Consider the following 23,979-nt stretch of genomic DNA (forward strand, 5'->3'; position numbering starts at 1 on the left):
CCTTTTTTTTGGTTGAGAAGTAACATTTGCATTCTTCACTGTTATCAATAAAACCATTCCTTTCTTACTCTCTATGTTGGGTGGGCCCTGTTCTTCCTTTTTTTTTTTTTTTTTGAGATGGAGTTTCACTCTTGTTGCCCACACTGGAGTGCAATGGCATGATCTTGGCTCACTGCAACCTCTGCCTCCTGGGTTCAAGCAATTCTCCTGCCTCAGCCTCCCGACTAGCTGGGATTACTGGTGCGTACCACCTCGCCCGGCTTATTTTGTATTTTTAGTAGAGACGGAGTTTCTCCATGTTGGTCAGGCTGGTCTTGAACTCCTGACCTTGTGATCCGCCCACCTCAGCCTCCCAAAGTGCTGGGATTACAGGCGTAAGCCACCATGCCCAGCCTCCTCCTGACTTTTGTTAGTCTGCATGGATTGCTTACTGGCCCTGCTGCCTGACTGTGACTATGGGTTTTCTTCACTGGACCCATGGGTGGGTTCCACCACTTATCAAATCACGACGTGCGCTCACTTTCTTTGCCTGCTAGTCTCCAGGATTGCTGATATTAAGCTGACGTCAGTCTGGTTTGGGTTCCTGTTTTCTTTCCAGAGCTTTCAGGATTGTCTCTGAAGGGGTCCAGAATATGCCACTGTGGCATAAAAATTATTTTGAGCAGAAGGCATCTGAAATCTCTTATCTGCCAAAAAGCAGGGCCTCCCAAAAGAACTCGGTTGTCATAAATTCCCTCCCTGGGAAAAACCAGGGAAAGCTGACCCTTTTAAACAGAGATAAGACTTCACACCACACTTAAACAGACATTGTCATAAAAACTTTGTATCTCCCATCTGGTCTCCTAACAGTCCATCTGTCTTTCCTAACAGTCATTTGTTTTTCCATAAGTACCCTCCTCCTTCTCCCCTTCCTCTATTAAGATGGTATATAAGCCCCACATTCTAACTGCCCCTTTGAACCACATTTTTCTGTGAACTCCTATCCACACATGACTAAATCTGTCTTTTCCCTTGCTAATCTGTTTTTTGTTGGTTTAATTTGCAGGTCCCATGAATGAACCTAAGAGGGCTGAGGAAAAGTTTTTCCTCTTTGACATGTCTTTAACTCTTAGTATTCTCAAATCTCGTGGCCATATGTCTTAAATTTTTTTTTTTTTTTTTTTTTTTTTTTTTACAGGCATCTTATTTGGCATTCAGTGAGCATTTTAATCCAAAACTTTTATGTCTTCCATTCTAGGAAGTTTTCCTATATCATTGGTTTGATAATTCCCTTTATTTTCCATTTCCAAAATTTTTGTCAGATTTTACATCTACTGAGGATTAATCCTTTCTATGCTTTCTCTATTTTCCATACATCATTTTGATCAGTTCCTAAATTTTCTTGACTTTATTTTCCAACCTCTCCACTAAATTTACTTTGTCAATCATTTAAAATTGACAGCTCTTTCTCATTTTTATTTCTTGTCCATTATTCAGTTATTATTTAAGTCTTTATTGTAAAAACTCTTTAAGACGATATTAAGGAGTCTTCTCTCCCCTCTCTCCCAAACTACTATTTTCAATTATCTCTGTCACCCAGGGTCAAATATTCTATTTATTTGGTCTTCCTCTTTACTGTCCATTTCTTTCTTTTTTTGAGATGGAGTCTCGCTCTGTCGCCAGGCTGGAGTGCAGTGGCGCGACCTTGGGTCACTGCAACCTCTACCTCCCAGGTTCAAGCGATTCTCTTGCCTCAGCCTCCTGAGTAGCTGGGACTATAGGCGCCCGCCACCACGCCCAGCTAATTTTTGTATTTTTAGTAGAGACGGGGTTTCACCGTGTTAGCCAGGATGGTCTCCATCTCTTGACCTTGTTATCCACCTGTCTTGGCCTCCCAAAGTGCTGGGATTACAGGCGTGAACTACCAAGCTCGGCCTTTACCGTTCATTTCTATGTAACTTTCAGGGACTATGTGAAACTTTTTAAGTGGGTTTCTTCTGTTATTTTCTATCTAGATTTACTTCCTCCCAAATTCCTTCCCTGAATGGGGATATTTGTCAGGTTTGCTTTAGGGTAAGTAGGTGGGACCAGACTTTAGGTAGGCCGGGCAGTTCCCAGATGCCACTTAGGGGCTCTGACCCCTAATTCAGCGGCCCTTCTACTCTTTAGGCAATCACTTCGTTTATTTTTGTTCTTGAGTCAATTCCAGGCATTCTATGCAGTTCTTTTGTGGGCACGTTTTCTATTTTTCTTTTTTTTTTTTTTTGAGACGGAGTCTTGCTCTGTCGCCCAGGCTGGAGTGCAGTGGCGTGATCTCGGCTCACTGCAACTTCCTCCTCCTGGGCTCAAGAAACCTTCCCACCTCAGCCTCCTGAGTAGCTGAGACTACAGGCATGTACCACCATGCCTGGCTAATTTTTGTAATTTTTTTTTTGTAGAGACGGTATTTTGCCATGTTGCCCAGGCTAGTCTCGAACTCCTGGGCTTAGGCAATCCTCCTACGTAGGTCTCCCAAAGTGCTCGGATTACAGGTGTGAGCCACCATGTCTAGCCCCACTTTCCAATTTTGGCTCCCCTGGTTTCACTCCTACCCTCTCGTACCTCTAGACTTCCAGACTGATGCTTAGTGTTGGGGTTTTGCCTGGCTGAAGGGACCTTTTCTGTTATAAATCTTCCCTACATTCATTTTGGATTGTGGCTTTATTGCATTTTGTTCTATTTGTTAACATGCTTCCATCCACTTCCTAATTTTTTTTTTTTTTTCAAGACGGAGTTTCGTTCTTGTTGCCCAGGCTGGAGTACAATGGTGTGATTTCGGCTCACCGCAACCTCTGCCTCCTGGGTTCAAGAGATTCTCCTGCTTCAGCCTCCTGAGTAGCTGGGATCACAGGCGCCCACCACCACACCTGGCTAATTTTTGTGTTTGTTTGTTTGTTTATTTTTATTATTTTTGAGACAGAGTTTCACTCTTGTTGCCCAGGCTGGAGTGCAATGGTGCGATCTCAGCTCACTGCAACCTTTACTTCACGGGTTCAAGCGATTCTCCTGCCTCAGCCTCCCAAGTAGCTGGGATTACAGGTGCCTGCCACCACGCCTGGCTAATATTTTGTATTTTTAGTAGAGACAAGGTTTCCCATGTTGGCCAGGTGATCTCAAACTCCTGACCTCAGGTGATCCACTCGCCTCGGGCTCCCAAAGTGCCGGGATTACAGGAGTGAGCTACTATGCCTGCCCCTAAGAGATTTTTAAAGGCTCTAATCTGATAATAGTCTCTCTCCTATTCTCTATGCTGTTATGGGTCTAATCCTCATTTTATTTCCTTACTAACATTTTAATAGTTATATTCCACTCACTCAGATGAACTTGCATAAGCTTTATTATTTTCTTCTTTGTATGTGAAACCATCTCAACTTAGTGACGTATACATTATATAAAATAGTATAATAATTGACTTTCTTTTGTTACTTAAAAGTTTTATTCAGAAACTCAAGTTTTATAAGAAAATAGACAAAAGTGATTTTTTTCTATGTACTTGTAATAAATTCTTTAGTGCTCAATTTCAATTGATGTAACTCAAACACTCAAAACAGATGACTTACCCAAGAAAATGTCGACCAGCATATTCATAGTAAATCTTCCAGAAGGACCTACATGTTTTATATTTCTCGTTCCTTGCGATGAACTATGTTCTTGAACAAATCTTATAATACTTTTCACATCATCAGTCACATCTCTTGTTTTATAATCCTATGAATAAAAAGAGAATACTTTCTGCTATAATTAAGGTAACAATGCCTAGATTACCAGGGTTTAATATTAACTATGGTAGATTCATCATAACCCATTTCCAGACCAATACCAAGACTAAAATCTACGGAAATTTCAAATGTTCATTCTTATCTAAGTTCTAGAACAATTACCACTCTATGTTGTTACTGTTTCACAGAGATACATCTTGTCTTTCAACAACCTGATAGCTCTCTGTGGGTAGAAACACATATATAACACACAGACAAACACACACACACACAATTTAAATCCTTCATGCCTCCTAGAATAGTGCTCTGTTACATACTGGGTGGCAACCTGTGGGATGCCACGTAAATCCACGAATTCTAACCCCTCTGGGGTCTTTGGTGCCATAGTCAATGCTCTTTCATCATCTCCTGTCAGTTTCCTTTCTCATTTCCTTCAGCTATCCCCAAACTTTGCTCACTTTTTAGAGTCCCCATTACTAGATGACTTTTTACCTTCCTCTCTCCTAGTTCTCTCTACCAGCAGTACTGACCACTTACAGGTGTAAAAAGCTGCATCATGCTTGGTGCTTCTGTGTATGCAGTTCTCCCTACTCTAATCCTTGTCATTTGCACACACCAATAACCTGGAGATGAACAGGTTTCTGGTCTTGCATTAACAACTGGAAGTGATTCTGAGGCCCTATCTAGAATCATCAAGAAAAAGTGCCCTGTCACTCCATTCCTACCTTAATTTTTTTTTTTTCCTTTGAGACGGAGTTTCGTTCTTGTCGCCCAGGCTGGAGTGCAATGGCGCAATCTCAGCTCCCTGCAACCTCCACCTCCCAGGTTCAAGCGATTCTCCTGCCTCAGCCTCCCGAGTAGCTGGGGTTACAGGCACCTGCCACCATGCCCAGCTAATTTTTCTGTATTTTTAGTAGAGATGGGGTTTCACCATGTTGGCCAGGCTAGTCTCTAACTCCTGACCTCAGGTGATCCGCCTGCCTCAGCCTCCCAAAGTGCTGGGATTACAGGTGTGAGCCACCGCACCTGGCCATCTACCTTAATTCTTGGTGATTAGGTATATAGAGCTGATCCTCTTACTTTGGCCTTTTGGTTCTTGATCTCCTCTGCTCCAATGATCCTGTCCTCCACATACATCAGCCACTCACACTTCCTACCTTAAGCTTACTAATAATGGCAACTCCTTCATTCTCAGACCACCACATCCTATCTTTCCAACTCATACCATGTGGTATTCTGACTCCAACAATCCCTTGGGAATGCCCATCTGCTGATCCTCAACCTCAGATGTCCTCCTAACTCAGCTGAAACTCCACAGTCAATCATTATAATCACTACCTCTCATAGACCCTCAGCTCTCTTGCCCTTAGATCACTTCAACATATTACCTGGCAAAACATAATGGATCCAATTCTCCATCTACACTGTCCCTGTACCTATGTGGCTGAACTTGGCATTTTCATTGTCAATACGTGGCCACAAAGCTCGAATGGACTGTTAATGCTGTAGGCAATCATTATCTTTGTACTTCCCTAGCCTATCATTCCTCCATTCTCTCACAACAGAAGTCAGCAAACTATGGCCCGGGAGCTGGATGCCTGTTTTTGTGCATAAAGTTTTATTGGAACACAGCCATGGAAGATGACTGGAAAATTGGTGTATTTATTGTTTATGTCTGCATTTAGACTACAATGGCAAAGTTGTGAGTCGTTGTGACAGAGACTATGGCTGCAAAGTGTACAATATTTATGCTGTGGCCCTTTAAAAGCAAGTTTACTGACCTGTCCTAGACAACTATTTCATACTTTCTCCTTTCTCTTCCGTCCCTTCTGTTATCCCGACTGTCAGCTGATGGCCACGCTTTAAATATCACCCATGTGCCACCAGTCTCTTTTCAGAATTTTTGAATCTTAATATGTAATTCAATATTAGATTCCCAATTTAGGTAACCCAAACCAAACTCCTGATCTTCACTGCCAACCAGCCTTCTGCATCTTAGCCAAGGATAACTCCATCCTGCCAGTTACTCAGGCCTCCTGTTACTCTGGGACTCTGGCCCTCAAGTGACTGCTCTGGCTCTCCATCACCTCTTCCCCTCGCTGGCTCTTAATCCTGCTCAGCCACATGGGCTCCCTTGCTATCTCTCGAACACACCAGGCACACCCCCACCTTAGGGACTTTGCTCTAGCCAATGTTTCTTCCAGGAAAGCTCACATCCAGGGAGCTGGCAGCTAACTCCCTCCTTCAAGATTTTCCTCAGCTCCCATCTTCTCAGTTAGACTTCCAAGGACCACCCTGTCTAATACTGCATCCTGCACTCTACCCATTCTTCCTGTCTTTTTACTCTGCTGTGCCATTCACCACAGCTCTTATCCTTTCACGTATATTTATTGTGTATATTGTTTGTAACTGGCCTCCCTCTGCTAGAGTGTAAGCTCCACAAGGGCAGGGATTTTAATTTTGTTTAGTGATATATCCCAAATTCCTACAACAGTGCCTGTTACATAGCCCAACAAATATCTGTTGAATGAGGGAACTGATTAGCAATGTTTACGGGATGGGGTGGGGTGGGAGGAGATGGCATGAATTTGCCAGTTCCACACTGAGAGAGACTACCCTCTGCTCTGCCTTGTGCTCTGTCTTTTTTAACTATACTTACTGAGAGTATTAAACTTTCTTTCTTTTTATTTTTTTGATGGAGTTTCACTCTTGTTGCCGAGGCTGGAGTGCAATGGCATGATCTCGACTCACTGCAGCCTCCACCTACCAGGTTCAAGCGACTCTCCTGCCTCAGCTTCCCAAGTAGCTGGGATTACAGGCATGGGCCACCACGCCTGGCCAATTTTGTATTTTTTTAGTAGAGACAGGGTTACACCATGTTGGTCAGGCTGGTCTTGAACTCCTGACCTCAGGTGATCCTCCCGCCTCGGCCTCCCAAAGTGCTGGGATTACAGGCATGAGCCACCGTGCCCAGCCAGAGTGTTAAACTTCTATGAACACATGTATGTCAGTCTCCGCTCCAGTCTATGAATTGGTCCATACCATGGTCACTTGTGGCTCTCCAGCATCTTGCACATGTAAGTTTAATACTCCCAGATAGGTAAATAATACAGCAAACGTGAAAATGTTCAGTAAGCAGTAGGTTACAGTAGACATTAAAATGTAGAATTACCATGATAGGTAAAATAAGTACCTAATGATTGAATTTAACAATCTCCCAAGGGTATTTTAGGACAGATAATAGTGAATTTATCCACAAGCAGTTACTGTTATTCTTTATAGTTTAAAAAAAAAGAGTAATGTAATTGATTTGAATTCAAACATACAGTACGCTAGTTATTATTCTTTTGAGAATGAGATCTTTTAGTATATTAAATATTTAAAATATTAAAACATCAATTTTAATATATTTAGTCTAATCAATTAGATTTTTAATATAATGTAATATATTAATAACAATATATTAAATTTAAAATATTCTACCTGCCCATGTTGGATCTTTTTGGATGTTTGCATATTAATATTTCCAAAATATTCTGTAATCATCAGGCACATACATAAACTCAATATTTTGGATATGCTGATGTTCAGTATATTTTTTAACAGGGTTCTAATTATAAACAAAAGATACTGCATGAAATTACTTTTTAAATGTTTCCATTCCAAATTACTACTGGAAGGAAGCTGTCTTTCCCCTGTTAATCTGTCGGAGACCACCTTTTGCAATCTAGTTTGTATCTACATTTTTAAAGTAAGAGAAAAAAAATTTTTAAGAATTTTAAAACTTCTTTTTTTACCTTTGTTTTACAGCAATTATCACAAGAAACATCTGGGTGTTTCTTACAAAAATCAGGATTAAATCCATTTTCACCAAAGTAGGCCAAAAGCTGTATTCTCCTGCATTCTGTTATGTTTTCACAGTAATGTACCATGCTATACAAATTATTGAAGTGAGTTTCTCTTGTATGATGGTTTCCATCTTTTTCCACTAAAAGAGATGAAGAATATAGTAAGACATACTTATAGGGGAAAAATAGAGCATATCATAGAAATATTTAGAATAGATTAATATAACTTTAAATATTAAATAAGAAAATTACTGTTAACAGCATTATGTCAACATGGCATTCTATATTATAATTAACTGAGTATTAATGTTCATCCTCAAGATTTTAGTATTATAGGAATAAATGTTAGGTTTTTTTTTCCAAATCTTTATTATCCCCAATGATGATGGTTTGACTTATATTTGCTGTATTTATCAGTCGAGCATGTACTGAACTGAACATCCCGAGGAAGCAGAGCCTGAGATTATGGCAGTGGCCATGCACTTATCTCAGTATCTGAGGTCAAAGTAGTACACCAATGCTTCCAAAATTGTGCGCCAACAAGCCCTGGGGTGCTGTGGTGAACTCACAGAGACAGAATATTTTAAATTAAGAGAAACACAGCAATGCCTAACATCTGTTGAACATCACCCAAATTATTAGCTTGAGGTAGTTAATGGTATTAACATTAGATTGTGCTACATTCCTATTAGCAATATCTTATCTTTGCAAAGCTGGGTTTTTGGCAGTTGCTATGATAAAAAGAAGTATCTCAAGAAAATCAATGTGAAACAGGAAATGAGGGTGGCGGTGTCTGATTTGATTCCAATGTGTGAGAAGAGCAGTGGCATACTTTCCATCAGTAAGCAACTGTCGTTACTTAAGAATTTTAACACCAGGTACGGTGGCTCACGCCTGTAATCCTAGCACTTTGGGAGGCCAAGGTGGGTGGATCACCTGAGGTCAGGAGCTTGAGACCAGCCTGGCCAACATGGCAAAACCCTGTCTCTGCTAAGAATACAAAAATTAGCTGGGTGTGGTGGCGCGAGCCTGTAATCCCTGCTACTCAGGAGGCTGAGGCTGGATTATCACTTGAACCCAGAAGGTGGAGGTTGCAGTGAGCTGAGATCGTGCCATCGCACTCCAGCCTCGGTGACAAGAGCGCAACTCTGTCTCTAAAAAAAAAAAAAAAAAAAAAAAAAAAAAGGAAAATAATTTTTAAAAAATATTATTTTTTCTTCCAGTTTATGAGTATTTTTCCCCCAAATAGTTGCTGTTATCAGGACTTAAATATCTATTAAATTGTTTGGGCCTAAATTTTTTTTTTTTTTGGCCTCGGCCTCCCAAAGTGCTGGGTATATGACAGCTCATTATTTTCTCCTTTTTATCTTCCTGCATGTTTGAAATACGTGTTACATGCAAGAATGCATGCAGAAATTGGGTCTGAAAGGATACAAAGGAAACCAATAACTAGAGTTATTTTTGGGGCAAAACTACAAGGCATGGTTTGTAAATTTTCTGCCTTGTACACATCTGTATCATTTGAGTTTTACATAATAAGCACTTACCACTTTTATAACAAAAATGAACTAAAATAAAATTGCCAATCTGTATAAACACCTCTATTTTTCTATGATTATTTAAGGAAAACTGGACCAGAAGTACCACCATAGCAGGAGTAGATTACTATCATGAGACTGAAGATGATAGAATGTCTCTACAATGGAGCCCAGCTTACTCATTATAAGTCTTTTCAGTCTGGTCACATCATGATAGGTATAGAAAAGCAGGCAGTGAGATATTTCCCCATCTCTTCCAGCTCTGCCAGATTCTTGGTAGTAACCCTCCACAGATTTAGGGAGAGATGCATGAATCACAAATCGCACATCCGGTTTGTCAATCCCCATTCCAAATGCAATTGTAGCACAGATAACCTGAAATAAAAGCAAAAGCTTATTAGATTCATAAGGCACAGACTTGAAGGAACATTTTCATAATAGACGCTTCTAAAAGTTCTATCATTTGTTTTACTTTAAAATGCACACTACATAACAACCTAATATCTTAACTTGGTCCCACTATTTAGTATAACTAATATGAGTTTTTATACTGATAACTTGCGATTCCATTAAAACCCAAGAAGGTAAAGAGAAGCTCAGCGTGGCAGGCACTTTCTTGTATGACTTGGCATTCTCACGTAAGAGAGCCAGAATCAACTGCAGTCAGCCCACGATGTGCTGCCACTGTTCTCTGTTTTTGCTGTTGAGGTGTCGGGGCTGTTGCTCACACAGTTATGATATCCAGGTCAGTGATTATAAGCAACGTGCTGCTCAGGAGCTCCAGGGTGCTCCCAGGTCTCCTCAGAGGTCGTTGCTGCTAGTTCCTCCAATGGCTCAGGAACAATGCGTTCTTACCTGCTCCACTGCTTATCATCAGTGTTTCCAATGGTACCAGCTGATCACACACCAACTCCTTCCATTCATCAGCTGATTTAAAGTCAAAGCTTGTACAATTTTAATGGAAACTCATGTGGATAAAAGTCTGAGAGCTACTTATACCAAAAAAAGGAAAAACACCAGGGACTGTGGATCTTAGCCCTTACAAATTACTTAGTGGAAGCAAGGTGATAGTTCACTCTCAGGAGCTTGATAAATCAGTTTTCAAGGATATCCATTTCAGTTGCGAATTTAGGAGTTATTTAACCCAGACCAAAATGTTATGTCTCCAGGCAAAATTACATTTCACAAATAAAACTGCAAGGTTTTTTTAGCACTTAAAAAAATGAATTGCTACTGCAAGAACAGTATTTCAAAGGCATCTGAAATATCTGGCAGGCAGACTGAGGCTAATGACATGATTTCAGCAACTGTGAGTACCAGCGGAAGGAACTGCAAGTTCTGGAGTATGTGGACAGTAAAGTGGTACATTTATCAACACCAGGAATGGCGGTGAGTGGCCTGCACTCTTAGTTAGTCATCCATCTACATTTATGGCACTCGGATCAAAGGCAAATCTCCTTGGAAACAGAAAGACTATCGTAGCTTCTATTGATGGAGAGCAGGTGGAGAGGCTGCACAGCAAGATGTGTCAGCCAACAGGTCCGGAAGCATGACCCACAGGGTTCCATGAAGTCCAGGTGCGTCTCCGAGTATTAGGGCAGACACAGGGCTGTGAGGCACCGCCTGCAGCCTCCAGATGAGGATGCGAGGCTGCCAACTCTTTCTGAAAGCTCTTAATTCTTGAAAATGGGAAAAGTGGCTTTGTTTAATTGTGATTTCCTTCTTTATTTCTGTGCTTTTAAAACTTAAAGCCACAATCATTCTTTGTGAAGAATAATGGTCAAGTTTTATTCTATCTCCTGAATCTAACAAGATCAAGTCTGTCGAGCTGGTGTAGGCTAATATTATATTCTGACTGTAAGGATTAATTAGTCTGAGAGCAGAAATAATTAGATTTTTATAAACCCCTCACTATTTTTTAACCATATTTTTGATCAAAGTTATATATATATATATATATATATATATATATATCTCCACTGTAGATTATTTATACTACACATAATCATTTAAAGTACTTGAAAAAAATCATTCTTTTTTTTTTTTTTTTTTGAGACAGTCTCGGTCTGTTGCCCAGGCTGGAATGCAGTGGCGCTATTTTAGCTCACTGCAACCTCCACCTCCAGGGTTCAAGCTATTCTCCTGCCTCAGACTCCCGAGTAGCTGGGACTACAGGTGTGCACCAGCATGCCAGGCTAATTTTTGTATTTTTTGTAGAGACGGGGTTTCACCATGTTGCCTGGGCTGGTCTCGAACTCCTAGGCTCAAGTGATCTTCCCACCTTGGCCTCCCAAAGTGCTGGGATTACAGGTGTGAACCACCACGCCTGGCCCTTTCCTGCAAACTTTTTCCTTATCATGTATTGTTTTTACATGTTTTCTGGTCAGTTCTGTTCCACTGATCTGCCTATAATGTACTGCAAACTAGTGTTCCTGTGTTATTAGGTTTTTTGCCAAACTCTCTTAGTCATTTTCACTTGAATATTCTTCCAGGCAAACTTTAGAAAAAGTTTATCAAAGGGAAAAAAACAAAAAAACAAAACACTGGCATTTGGATTAAATATATAAACTAATTTGGGAAGACTGAAATCAGTATTTCAAGAAGACAAATGAGTGATATATTTCTGAACTTTTTGCATATCTGAAAATGACCTTCTGTTGGTTTCAACATAAATGACAATGAGCTGGGTATGAAATTCTTCGGTCCCAGTCTTCCTTCTTCCAACTCTGAAGACAGTCTTCTATTATTTTTGTCAGGTATTTGTTACGTATTTATTTATAACACACTTATCTGTTTCAATTATCCTGCTTTCTTGCTTGGGTACGCTTACTGTTCTTAGGCTGAATCCTTACCTCCTTTGTCAACAAAGATAATTTCCACCCCACCCCATTTTAATCTCTTTTTTCCCTTGCATTCTCAAGCTACTCACTACATCACTGATTCTATTGTCTCCACCGAGACTGAGTCATTCCATTTGTGTCTTAATATATAATTCTGCTTTTAGTTTTGTTTTTCTTATTTGGATAAGCTGAATTTTTCTTTCTTTTATTTTTTTTGACATAGAGTCTTATTCTGTTCCCCAGGCTGGAGTACAGTGGCACGATCTCAGCTCACTGCAACCTTCGGCTCCCAGGTTCAAGTGATTCCCCTGCCTCAGCCTCCCGAGTAGCTGGGACTACAGATGCCCGTCACCACGTCCAGCTAATTTTTGTATTTTTAGTAGAGACAGGGTTTCACCATATTGGCCAGGCTGGTCTCAAACTCCTGATCTCAGGTGATCCATCCACATCGGCCTCTCAAAGTGGTGGGATTACAGGGGTGAGCCACTGCACCTGGCCATAAACTGGATTTTTATTTCTCCCTTCATTTCACCCTGTGATCTTCTTATGGAAGTTGTTGCTAGTTCATGTATATCAAGTCTTCTTATATCTTTCTCGGGATACTAAACTGATATCCTCTAAAATTTTCTGTTTTCCCAGAGAAAACAATTTTGAGAGATATTTTTCCTCTGAATCTTCAAAGTAAATACTTTTTCCTGAGCTGAAACTTTTCATTGGCTCCAAGTAATTATTAGTTGTTTTGCTGAAATTCATCCTTACATTTAGAGGGATCTATCCAAGGCTGGCATTTACCACAATAAGAGATGCCTAAAGTAGGCTGGGCGCGGTGGCTCATGCCTGTAATCCCAGCACTTTGGGAGGCCGAGGCGGGCGGATCACGAGGTCAGGAGATCGAGACCATCCTGGCTAACACAGTGAAACCCCGTCTCTACTAAACATACAAAAAAAATTAACCAAGCATGGTGGTGGGCGCCTGTAGTCCCAGCTACTCGGGAGGCTGAGGCAGGAGAATGGCGTGAACCCGAGAAGTGGAGCTTGCAGTGAGCCGAGATCGCACCACTGCACTCCAGCCTTCGCGACAGAGCGAGACTGTGTCTCAAAGAAAAAAAAAAAAAGAGATGCCTAAAGTATTCTCAGTGTTCCTCCCCACCCACCTGGGTGACGGCAAATTTCGCATCTCAGAAGCAGATGCCCAATATTGTTAGTTACTAGGGAAATGCAAATCAAAACCACAAAGAGGGCCAGGCATGGTGGCTCACACCTCTCATCCCAGCACTTTGGGAGGCTGAGGTAGGCGGATCATGAGGTCAGGAGTTCGTGATCAGCCTGGCGATCGCGAACCCCATCTCTACTAAAAATACAAAAATTAGCTGGGTGTGGTGGTGCATGCCTGTAGTTCCGGCTACTTGGGAGGCTGAGGCAGGAGAATTGCTTGAACCGGGAGGCGGAAGTTGCAGTGAGCCAAGATTGCGCCACTGCACTCCAGCCTGGGTGACATGAATTCCTTGCTTGAATTATTCACGTGTGTGGTCTTCCATGTGAAATAAAAAAAACCCACAAAGAGATACCATTTCCCACCCACAAGGCCGAACACATTAAAAAAGCTGGACAATAAAAAATATTGGCGAAGACATGGAGACACTGGCACCTCATACATTGCTGGTGAGAATGCAGAACTGCAGAGCCACTTCGAAAAGCAGTTTCACAGTTCCTCTAAAAGTTAAACAAAGAGTTGCCATTTGACCCAGCAAGTCTACCCAAGAGAACTGAAGGCATATGTCCATGGAAAAACTTGTACATGAATGCTCACAAAGCCATTATTCATAGTAGCCAAAAAGTAGAAACACACTGGGGATGGTGGCTCACACCTATAATTGCAAGAATTTGGTAGGTTGAGGCAGGAGTATCACTTGAGCCCAGGAGTTCAAGACCAGGCTGGGCAACACAGGGAGACCTCGTCTATACAAAAAATAGAAAAATTAGCTGGGCATAGTGGTGCACCTGTGGTCCTAGCTACTTGGGAAGTCGGAGAATTGTTTGAGGTACGGTCTGCAGTGAGCAGAGAACATGCCACTGCACTCTAGCCTGAATGAAAGAGTAAGACCCTGTCTCAAAAAAAAAAAAAAAGTAGAAACAAAACAAGCCAAATGTCTAACCAGCTGATGAGTAGATAAACTGTGTTATATCCATATAACAGAATATTATCTGACCATAAAAAGGCATGAAGTACTTATATATGCTAAAATATGGATAAATCTTGAAAAAAATATGCTAAATAAAAGCAAACAGGCCAGGCGAGGTGGCTCATGCCTATAATCCCAGCACTTTGGGAGGCTGAGGCAGGTGGATCACTTGAGGCCAGGAGTTCGAGACCAGTTCGAGTCTCCACTAAAAATATTAAATACAAAAATTAGCTGGGCATGGTGGCGCACATCTGTAATCCCATCTACTCAGGAGGCTGAGGCAGGAGAATCACTTGAACCTGGGAGGCGGAGATTGCAATAAGCCGAGATCCCTCTACTGCACTGCAGTCTGGGCGACAGAGTGAGACTCTGTCTCCGGAAAAAAAAAAAAAAGAAAAGTCACAAAGACCACATACTGTATGATTCTATTTACATGCAATGTACAGAGTAATAAACTCTAGAAACAGGTTAGCAATAGTTAGTAGATCTGTGATTTCCAGGCATTAGGGGGTAGGGGAAGTGACTGGGTATGAGGTTTCTTTTTATGGTGATCAAAAATTCTGGAATTAGATAGTGATGATTATTGTACAACTTTGCAAATATACTAAAAAGTACTAACTTGTTTGCTTTGAAAGGATAAATTTTATGATATGTGAATTATATCTCAAGCAGATTTTTGTTTTCTGAAAGAAAAAGCAACTTTAGAAGTCTCAAAGCAAATCTGTTTTTTAAATTTCAGTCTTATTTTGATGTTTACTACCTTCGAGGTAAAAACAGTTTGCATTCTACACGTGCATGTTTGGTTATATGCTATAAAATATCATTTCTATTATTTGTTTATCTTTAAAAATGTTACCTGACAGCCATCCTGATTAATCCACTTCTGCTGCACTTCATCTCTGGCAGAATCACTGAGACCAGCATGGTAAGCAAGAGCAGCGAGCCCATCTCTCTGTAATGTGTCGGCCATGGTGTCACATTCTCGCCTGGAGAGGCAGTAAATTATCCCTGAATCATCTGCCAAGAAACCAAGAGTACTGAGAAACAAGAATTTTTAACATAAACAACAACACAATTTACACTATGTTTTCAGAAATATATGAACCATGAATAGATCTCCCGTAGTGCTCTTATACTGCTGGAAGACCACACACGTGAATAATTCAAGCAAGGAATTCATGTGCGCTGGAAGTGAGATGTGGCTTTTAATCCTGTCGCTGCTAATGACTCGTGAGGTGGACCTGGACGAACTCTGGGCTCTACTTCACACTAGATACATGTGGGTATAAAAAAGCCATCCTTGGCTGGGCACGGTGGCTCATGCCTGTAATCCCAGCACTTTGGGAGGCCAAGGAGGGCAGATCATTTGAGGTCAGGAGTTCGAGACCAGCCTGGACAACATGGTGAAACCCTATCTTTACTAAAAATACAAAAAAAATCAGCCAGGTGTGGTGGTGGGCACCTGTAATCCCAGCTAGTCGGGAGGCTGAGGCAGGAGAATCACTTTAACCCAGGAGGTAGAGGTTGCAGTGAGCTGAGATCGCACCACCGCACTCCTGCCTGGAGATAGAGCGAGACTCAGTCAAAAAAAAAAAAAAAAAAAAAAAAAAGCCATTCTTGCACAAACTTTGTCAAAAGCATATGGCAGTATGTATCAAGAGTCTTAGAAATACCTTTGACTCAGTTTCCTTCTAGGAAATTAATCTAGGAAATAAAGTGATATAAGGACATAAACAAAAGTTTTACTTCAAACTTTAAAAATTACAAAGATTTTAATGAGCAACATTAGGAAAACAAATAAAGGGAACTGTGAAACAAAATATACTACAACTATCAAAAGCGTTTTCTAAGTTTTTAAAAGACATGGGAAAATGCTCATGATTATAAAGTAGATTAAGGGTAGAAACGTATATAGTATGCTAGTAGAAAAAAATGAATAGAAAAATACTGGAAATTAGTAATAACATGATAACAGTGATTTTGCTCATTGAGTGATGTTTGTCTTTTGTTTCTTCTTTTTGTTGCTTTCTAAATTTTCTTTTTTGTTTTTTGAGACAGTCTTGCTCTGTCGCCCAGGCCGAAGTGCAGTGGCACGATCTCAACTCACTGCAACCTCTGCCTCCCGGGTTCAAGCAGTTCTTCTGCCTCAGCCTCCAGAATAGCTGGAATTACAGGTGCGTGCCACCACGTCTGGCTAATCTTTGTAGAGATGGGGTTTCACCATTTTGGCCAGGCTGGTCTTGAAATCCTGACCTCAAGTGATTCACCCACCTCGGCCTCCCAAAATGCTGAGATTACAGGCGTGTACCACAGTGCCTGGCCATCTAAATTTTCTTTAATGAGCATATATTATATTTATTATTATGTGTGTTGTTTTTAGAAATGGAAAGTAAAAGGTATTAAAGGAAAAGTCATCTCTCTGTGACTGAGTCAAAGGTCTAGATATACACATGAAGCTATTGACTAGCTGCCTGGGCAAGGTGGGCCTGAGCGGGGCAATAACTGACTTTTTCTTGGTAGATCTCTATTGACTGATTTGTCCACACAAATATGTATACTAATTTCTAAAAAATAAAATAGAAATACCAAAAGTATTCTCCATGGAAAAGCGGAAAGGGGGTTACGTGGAAAACTACTATGAATTTCAGAATCTCATTTTAGTTAATATAACTCAAAGGCAGACAGGCTTGGGACAAGACACTAAAACAAAAAGCTGTATAATTCAAACACTGATAGAAGCCTGAGGAAAGACATTGAAACCAAAAGTTATACGTGTGTAGGAGGAAGTATTTAATATATTTTTGTTAGAATTTATTGTTATTAAACCAAATGAGATTTTATAATTTCCAGAATTGAGAGAGTTGCAATAGTCTGCTCTATAAAGAGCAAGTTAGTGCTGTCATAATGCAAAAAGGAATGTTTAATATGCAATTTTATATATCTTATTGTGGTACTAAAAAGACATTTGTTACTTCTAGACAGCTAATCACATGGCTGTACTCACATGGGTGGTGCTTTCTGATCCATTCTAGGCAATCAAATGCCACCTTTTTAGGCTTTTTCGGTAATACATAGTATTTCAGATTATGTCTGTTAAAGCTCATGCTAAACCTAAAAAAGTCCCAAACATAAAATTTAGTTATTATGAGAAAATATAGCTTTAGGTATTGTTATAGACTACATGTGTCCCCCTAAAATCCTAATCCCCAAGGTGATGGTATTAGGAGTTGGAGCCTCTGGGAGATAATTAGGTCATGAGGGGTGGAGTTACGAATGAGATAAGTGCTCAAAAATAAGTAGGGACCTTGCTGGCTCTCCCCACCCGCATATGTGAGTATACAAAGAGAACACTGCCACTTGCAAACGAGGAAGAGGGACTTCATCTGACATGGGATCTGCCAGCATCTTGATCTTGGACTTCCTGGCTTTCAGAACCAAGAGAAATAAATTTCTGTTGTTTAAGCCACCCAGTCTACAGTATTCTGTCATAGCAGCCCAAGCTAATTATCAAGTAGTTTTTTTTTTTTTTTTTGAGACAGAGTCTCACTCTGTCGCCCAGGCTGGAGTGCAGTGGCACAATCTTGGCTTACTACAACCTCTGCCTCCTGGGTTCAAGCCATTCTCCTGCCTCAGCCTCCCAAGTAGCTGGGATTATGGATGCCCACCATCGCGCCCGGCTAATTTTTGTATTTTTAGTAGAGACAGAGTTTCACCATGTTGGCCAGGCTGGTCTCGAACTCCTGACCTCAAGCAATCCACTTGCCTCAGCCTTCCAAAGTGCTGGGATTACAGGCATGAGCCACCAGGCCCGGCCTACCAAGCAGTCTTAAGTTGAATATTGTCACTAGCAGCTTACATAATAGAACACTGAAATGGAAGTAAGGCTAAGGGTTAAAGAAGAGAACGGTGATAAAGAGAGAATGTTTATGGGACTAGATGACAAAAAATTAGGATTGTGGAAGAGAAAACATATAGAAAAGACAAAGTAAGTCAGGAGCCCAGTCTCTTGACTCCAAGATGAGGCTGACTAAAAGCAGAGATGGTTAGAACATTATTTAAAATATTAAGGAAATCATACAGGAAATATACATATTTTTAGGCCATCAGTGTTCCCAAATTTTGACGAGGTACTCAAGCTCATCCAACCCACAGCTCACGGGCCACATGCAGCCCAGGATGGTTTTGAATGTGGCCCAACACAAATTCATAAGCTCTCTTAAAACAGTGAGATTTTTTGCGATTCTTTTGTAAAGCTCATCAGCTATTGTTACTGTTAGTGTATTATTATTATTTTTTTGAGAAGGAGTCTTGCGCTTGTTACCCAGGCTGGAGTGCAAGGGTGCGATCTTGGCTCACTGCAACTTCTACCTCCCGGGTTCAAGCAATTCTCCTGCCTCAGCCTCCTGAATAGCTGGGATTACAGGTGCCTGCCACCACGCCCAGCTCATTTTTGTTATTTTTAGTAGAGATGGGGTTTCACCATGTTGGCCAGGCTGGTCTCGAACTCCTGACCTCAGGTGATCTGCCCACCTTGGCCTTTCAAAGTGCTGGGATTACAGGTGTGAGCCACCGCACCCGGCCAGTTAGCATATTTTATGTGTGGCCCAAGACAATCCTTCTTCCAATATGGCCCAGGGAAGCAAAAAGATTGGACACCCCGGGATACATAAAGAGCTAACTGCAGGACAGCAGAAGGAGTTAAAGCCCTACTGATCACGGTCACTTTATTTTTGTTCTTGGCCCCAAATAAAATGTGGCTGACTCTGAGACAGATGTGCTCCTCCTCTTCCTCTGGTCTACTATTCTTGCCCCATTTCCTCCCTCCCACTTCCTCAGTGAGCTTGTTCTCTCCGTTATCTCCTCTCTTGTCTTTTCAGTCTGTTCTGTGAATTTTTATTCTGTCTCTAAATACGTTCTAGGACCACCCTTTCCAACAAAAGCCTCTGTTGACCCTCTCTTCTAATCAACCTCTCTCTTTTCTTCCAATGGCAAGTTTCTCAGAAGATACTTATGTTCCCAACCAACTAACTACACATTCAATTTCAATTATCATTATTTTCTATTCTCAATTTTGCCTCTACCATTCTGCCAAAATTTTTTTTTCAAGGCTTTTAAAACTAAAGAAAGGTGACAGAATTGTTATAGGGTCCTGCCCTCCAGGTACCCCCATTGCTCCACATTTCAATTATATCCAACCCACAGGAGGAGAGAGAACACTGTGGAACATGGTAAGGATAGAGCACAAAGACATCTCCATGCCTGGGTAGACAGAAGAAAAGACCATAAACTGCAGTAACCTGTGTCACGGGGGCTGCCTGTATACAGGATCAGAGGAAGAAAAGATGAGGAATAAAACCACTGGCTTTCTGTTTTTGTATCTAAATCCAACTAGATGGGCCCACGCAATAGGCAGAAGTGATTTTGCTGCATTTGGTATATGCAAAGATTGGTCTTCTTTCAGACTTCACTCTCTCTGGCCTCTCTGTCTACTTTTTTTTTTTTTTTTTTTTTGAGACAATCTCGCTCTATCCCCCAGGCTGGAGTGCAGTGGCACGATCTCGGCTCGCTGCAACCTCTGCCTCCCAGGTTCAAGTGGTTCTCCTGCCTCAGCCTCCCGAGTAGCTGGGATTACAGGCACCCACCACCACGCCCGTCTAATTTTTTGTATTTTTAGTAGAGATGGGGTTTCGCCATGTTGGCCAGGCTGGTCTTGAACTCTTGACCTCAGGTGATCCTCCCGCCTCAGCCTCCCAAAATGCTGGGATTACAGTCATGAGCCACTGCCCCTGGCCTGTATTCTACACTGTTGCTACCCTTACTGAAAATTCTCTATTATGTCTCACAACTTTATATTCCCATGGGATTTTCTCCCTTGCATCACTGGTTTCTCCACTTCCGCCTCTTCTTCCTTCGCTCACTCCTTAAGTGAGAATCACCCCATAGACATCTGGCTCTCTTCTCTTACATTATCTCCCTCAGCACTCTCACTGCTTTAAACAGCACCCAAATCTCAGTCCCATGTGTCCCAGCTTTTGCTCTCACCTTAGACCTCTTTTCAGAGTTCTAAACCACATTTCAATATCTTTTTAGACCAGTGGTCTAAAATTGGGATGCATACATTCCTAGGGGTTCACAAAGACTTTCTGTGTATACATCAGCAAAGATCGTCTTAAACAAATTCAGACCCTCAATTTTCACATCCCTTGGTTTCCCATGGGGGATTGGTTCTAGGGCCTCCTCAGATACCTAAATCCAAGGATGCTCAACTCCCTGATATAAAATGGTGTAGCATATGTATATAACCTATGCACATCCTCCTGTGCACTTTAAACCATCTCTAGATTACTTATAATAATACAATGTATTAAATAAATGCCATGTAAATAGTTGCTACACTGTACTGTCAGTAACTATGTAACATTTTTCTTGTCATGGCGGGAGGATACAGCAGAGTATGCCTACACATCACTTCATTCATGTGGACACAGCATAGCGCTTGCTGCTCAGCAAAATCAAATCTTGCTTTTTGAAACTTTCAGAAACTATTTTTCTTTCAAATGTTTTTGATATACAGTTGGGTGAATCTGCAGATGCAGAAACTGCAGATACGAAGGGCTGGCTGTCCTTTTTCCTAAGACTGATCTGAGAATGCTCCCACAGACAAGATATCCTGGCCGGGGCGGTGGCTCACATCAATAATCTCAACATTTTGGAAGGCCAAGGCAGGAGGATCACTTGAGCCCAGGAGTTCAAGACCAGTTGGGCAACAAAGTGAGACCCCTGTCTCTATTTAAAAAAAAGACATCCTGGACGGGCGCGGTGGCTCACGCCTGTAATCCCAGCACTATGGGAGGCAAGGCGGGTGGATCATGAGATCTGGAGTTCGAAACCAGCCTAACCAACATGGTGAAACCCTGTCTCTACTAAAAATACAAAAACTAGCCAGGCATGGTGGCACGTGCCTGTAATTCCAGCTACTCAGGAGGCTGAGGCAGGAGAATCGCTTGAACCTGAGAGGCGGAGGTTGCAGTGAGCCGACATCACACCACTGCACTCCAGCCTGGGCGACAGAGCGAGACTCTGTCTAAAAAGAAAAAAAAAAAAAAAGACATTCTGCTTGTTTCACCTTTTCCATTTTTCCCTTTTACAAATGTCTCACTTTCTGAAAACAAACAAACCAATCCTACTTTTCATCAATTCTGAATTTTACCACTGTGCACTGTTGCAGGATGTAAAAACCTCCAGGACACCAAACAAAGCAAATTGAAAAATAGTATGCGTGTAGGTGAAATTTTCTTTAATTAAAGCACTAGACATCCTTGGTAGGAGGGCCTCATATCTTTAGGTGTTTTACTTATTTCTGTTAAGGGTGAAGAGTAACTAGGAACAAAGTATTTTGGCCCTTATTAGGATGTTCTGATTTCAGATATACAGAGAATAAGTGGGAATGAAGATGACCTTCACTTTATGATGTTGTTTCTTTCATCTCTATAATCACAGAATGCATTACCCTGAAAGTCTTTGAGACTACCGTTAAACAATACGTTGATACCACCTCTCTTATGACAGCTTTCTTTGCAAAAGACTCCTAGAGTCCTTTTAGTGCTTGAAAAGGCAGAATGTGTAGCAGATTGTGGCAAAAAAGGTAGTAGATTTAAGAATTGTCTAGGAATACAAATGATGAAGAAAATCTTAAAATGCATTTGAGTTGATTTGTGCTTAAGTTGGAAACGGTGTATGAGTCTCCCCACCGACAGGAATGCTATCGTGACTGGGCACAACAATGGCCTTATTGCTTTTTCCCACATTAAAAAAATATACTTTATTTTCAGAAAAGTGTTTTATTAATTAAAAAAAATCTTTGGGTCAAAAGGAGAGACAAAAACAAGTGTTGGTGAGGATATGAAAAAAATCAGAACCCTCATACATAGCTAGTGAAAATGTAAAATGGCACAGCCACTTTGGAAAACAGTGTGACAGTTCTTTAAAAGGTTAAACATAGGCCGGGCACGGTGGCTCATGCCTGTAATTCCAGCACTTTGGGAGGCCGAGACGGGCAGATCACAAGGTGAGGAGTTCGAGACCAGCCTGGCCAATATGGGGAAACCCCCATCTCTACTAAAAATACAAAAATTAGCTGGGCGTGGTGGCGCACGCCTGTAGTCTCAGCTACTCAGGAGGCTGAGGCAGAAGAATCACTTGAACCTTGGAGGTGGAGGTTGCAGTGAGCCAAGATCGCACCACTGCACTCCAGCCTGGGATACAGAGTGAGACTCCATCTAAAAAAAAAAAAAAAAAAAGAAAGAAAGAAAAGGTTAAACATAGAGTTACTATATGACCCAATAATTTCACTCCTGGGTATATACCTAAGAGAAATGAAAACATATGTCCACACAAAAATTTATACATGTATGATTATACCAGCATTATTCATAATAGTAAAAAATAAAAATGGAAACAACCCAATATCAACTGATGAATAAAATGTCGTATACGTATACAATGGAATATTAGTCACCAATAAACCATGAAAACATTATGCTAAGTAGACAGTCACAAAAGATCACATATTGGATGATTCTCTTTACACGAGATACCCAGAGTAGGCAAATCTATACATAGAAAGTAGATTAGTGGTTGCCTAGGGCTGGCAGGGTGGGGATGTGAGGGGAAAAGGAGATTGAACTGTAATGGGTATGGGTGTTTTTGGAGGGTGACGAAATGTTCTAAAACTCTGGCAATGGTTGTACAATTCTGAATATACTAAAAACTTTGAATTGTACTTTTTAAATATGGGAATTGTATGGTATGCGGATTATACCACAACAAAGCTGTTACTAAAAACATCTGGCACATAATTTGAATTTCTTAAAATTTGTAGACACAATTGAAAAAGCTCAGAACTGTTTACCAGTTACTTAGTCAAACAAATTACTTTAACTAAAAATAATAAAAATGACATGAGATTAGAACACAAAGTTGTAGATCATGAATCCAATTAAAACCAAGACAACTATCTCTACTGCAAAAGGACTGTGGGTAACTAACTAAAAGCAATATTTACACAATTTGTTATAATGAAAAAGTTAATAGACCCTTGGAGTTTATTACATGTAATAAATCTTACTCTGCCTGTTGGAAAATAAGATGTTTGGAATTACCAAATATCTAGTTACAGACAGTTCCCATCAATTGATAAATGGATAAATAAAATGCAAAATACTCATACACTGGAATATTATTCAGCTATAAAAATGAATGAAGTACTGACCAATGCTACAACATGGATGACCCTTGAAAACTATGCTCAGTGAAAGAAGCCAGGCACAAACAAGAGGGAGAAGATGGGGAGCAGCTGCTAATGGGTACCAGGTTTCTCGCTGGGGTGATAAAAATGCTCTAAACTTAGATATTGGGGATGGTTGTACAATTCTGTGAAAATACAGAAAAAAAGCAACCCACTAAATTGTACCCTTTAAATGGATGAATTTTATAGTGTGTGAATTACATTTTAATAAAGTTTTCTTAAAAGTTAGATTCCATCGGCCGGGCGCGGTGGCTCACGCTTGTAATCCCAGCACTTTGGGAGGCCGAGGCGGGTGGATCACGAGGTCAGGAGATCGAGACCACGGTGAAACCCCGTCTCTACTAAAACTACAAAAAAAATTAGCCGGGCGTGTTGGCGGGCGCCTGTAGTCCCAGCTACTCGGAGAAGCTGAGGCAGGAGAATGGCGTGAACCCGGGAGGCGGAGCTTGCAGTGAGCCGAGATTGCGCCACTGCACTCCAGCCTGGGCGACAGAGCGAGACTCCGTCTCAAAAAAAAAAAAAAAAA

General features: G+C 41.0%; 1 protein-coding gene across 5 annotated transcripts in view; it reads right to left on the reverse strand.

Moving 5' to 3' along the window:
* LOC116463316 (recQ-like DNA helicase BLM) overlaps positions 1-23,979 on the reverse strand; it is a 99,213-nt gene that overhangs the window by 15,370 nt on the left and 59,864 nt on the right. For all 5 annotated transcript variants that reach the window (XM_032146352.2, XM_058434582.1, XM_032146357.2 and 2 more), the window contains 5 exons: positions 17,151-17,257; positions 15,003-15,163; positions 9,303-9,498; positions 7,535-7,725; positions 3,579-3,726 (listed from right to left, as the gene is read on the reverse strand). In XM_032146352.2, coding sequence (XP_032002243.1) covers positions 3,579-3,726; positions 7,535-7,725; positions 9,303-9,498; positions 15,003-15,163; positions 17,151-17,257 — 803 coding nt within the window. The remainder of the gene's footprint in view (positions 1-3,578; positions 3,727-7,534; positions 7,726-9,302; positions 9,499-15,002; positions 15,164-17,150; positions 17,258-23,979) is intronic.

The sequence above is a fragment of the Hylobates moloch genome, unplaced genomic scaffold (assembly GCF_009828535.3).
Source record: "Hylobates moloch isolate HMO894 unplaced genomic scaffold, HMol_V3 SCAFFOLD_33, whole genome shotgun sequence".
Lineage (NCBI taxonomy): Eukaryota > Metazoa > Chordata > Mammalia > Primates > Hylobatidae > Hylobates > Hylobates moloch.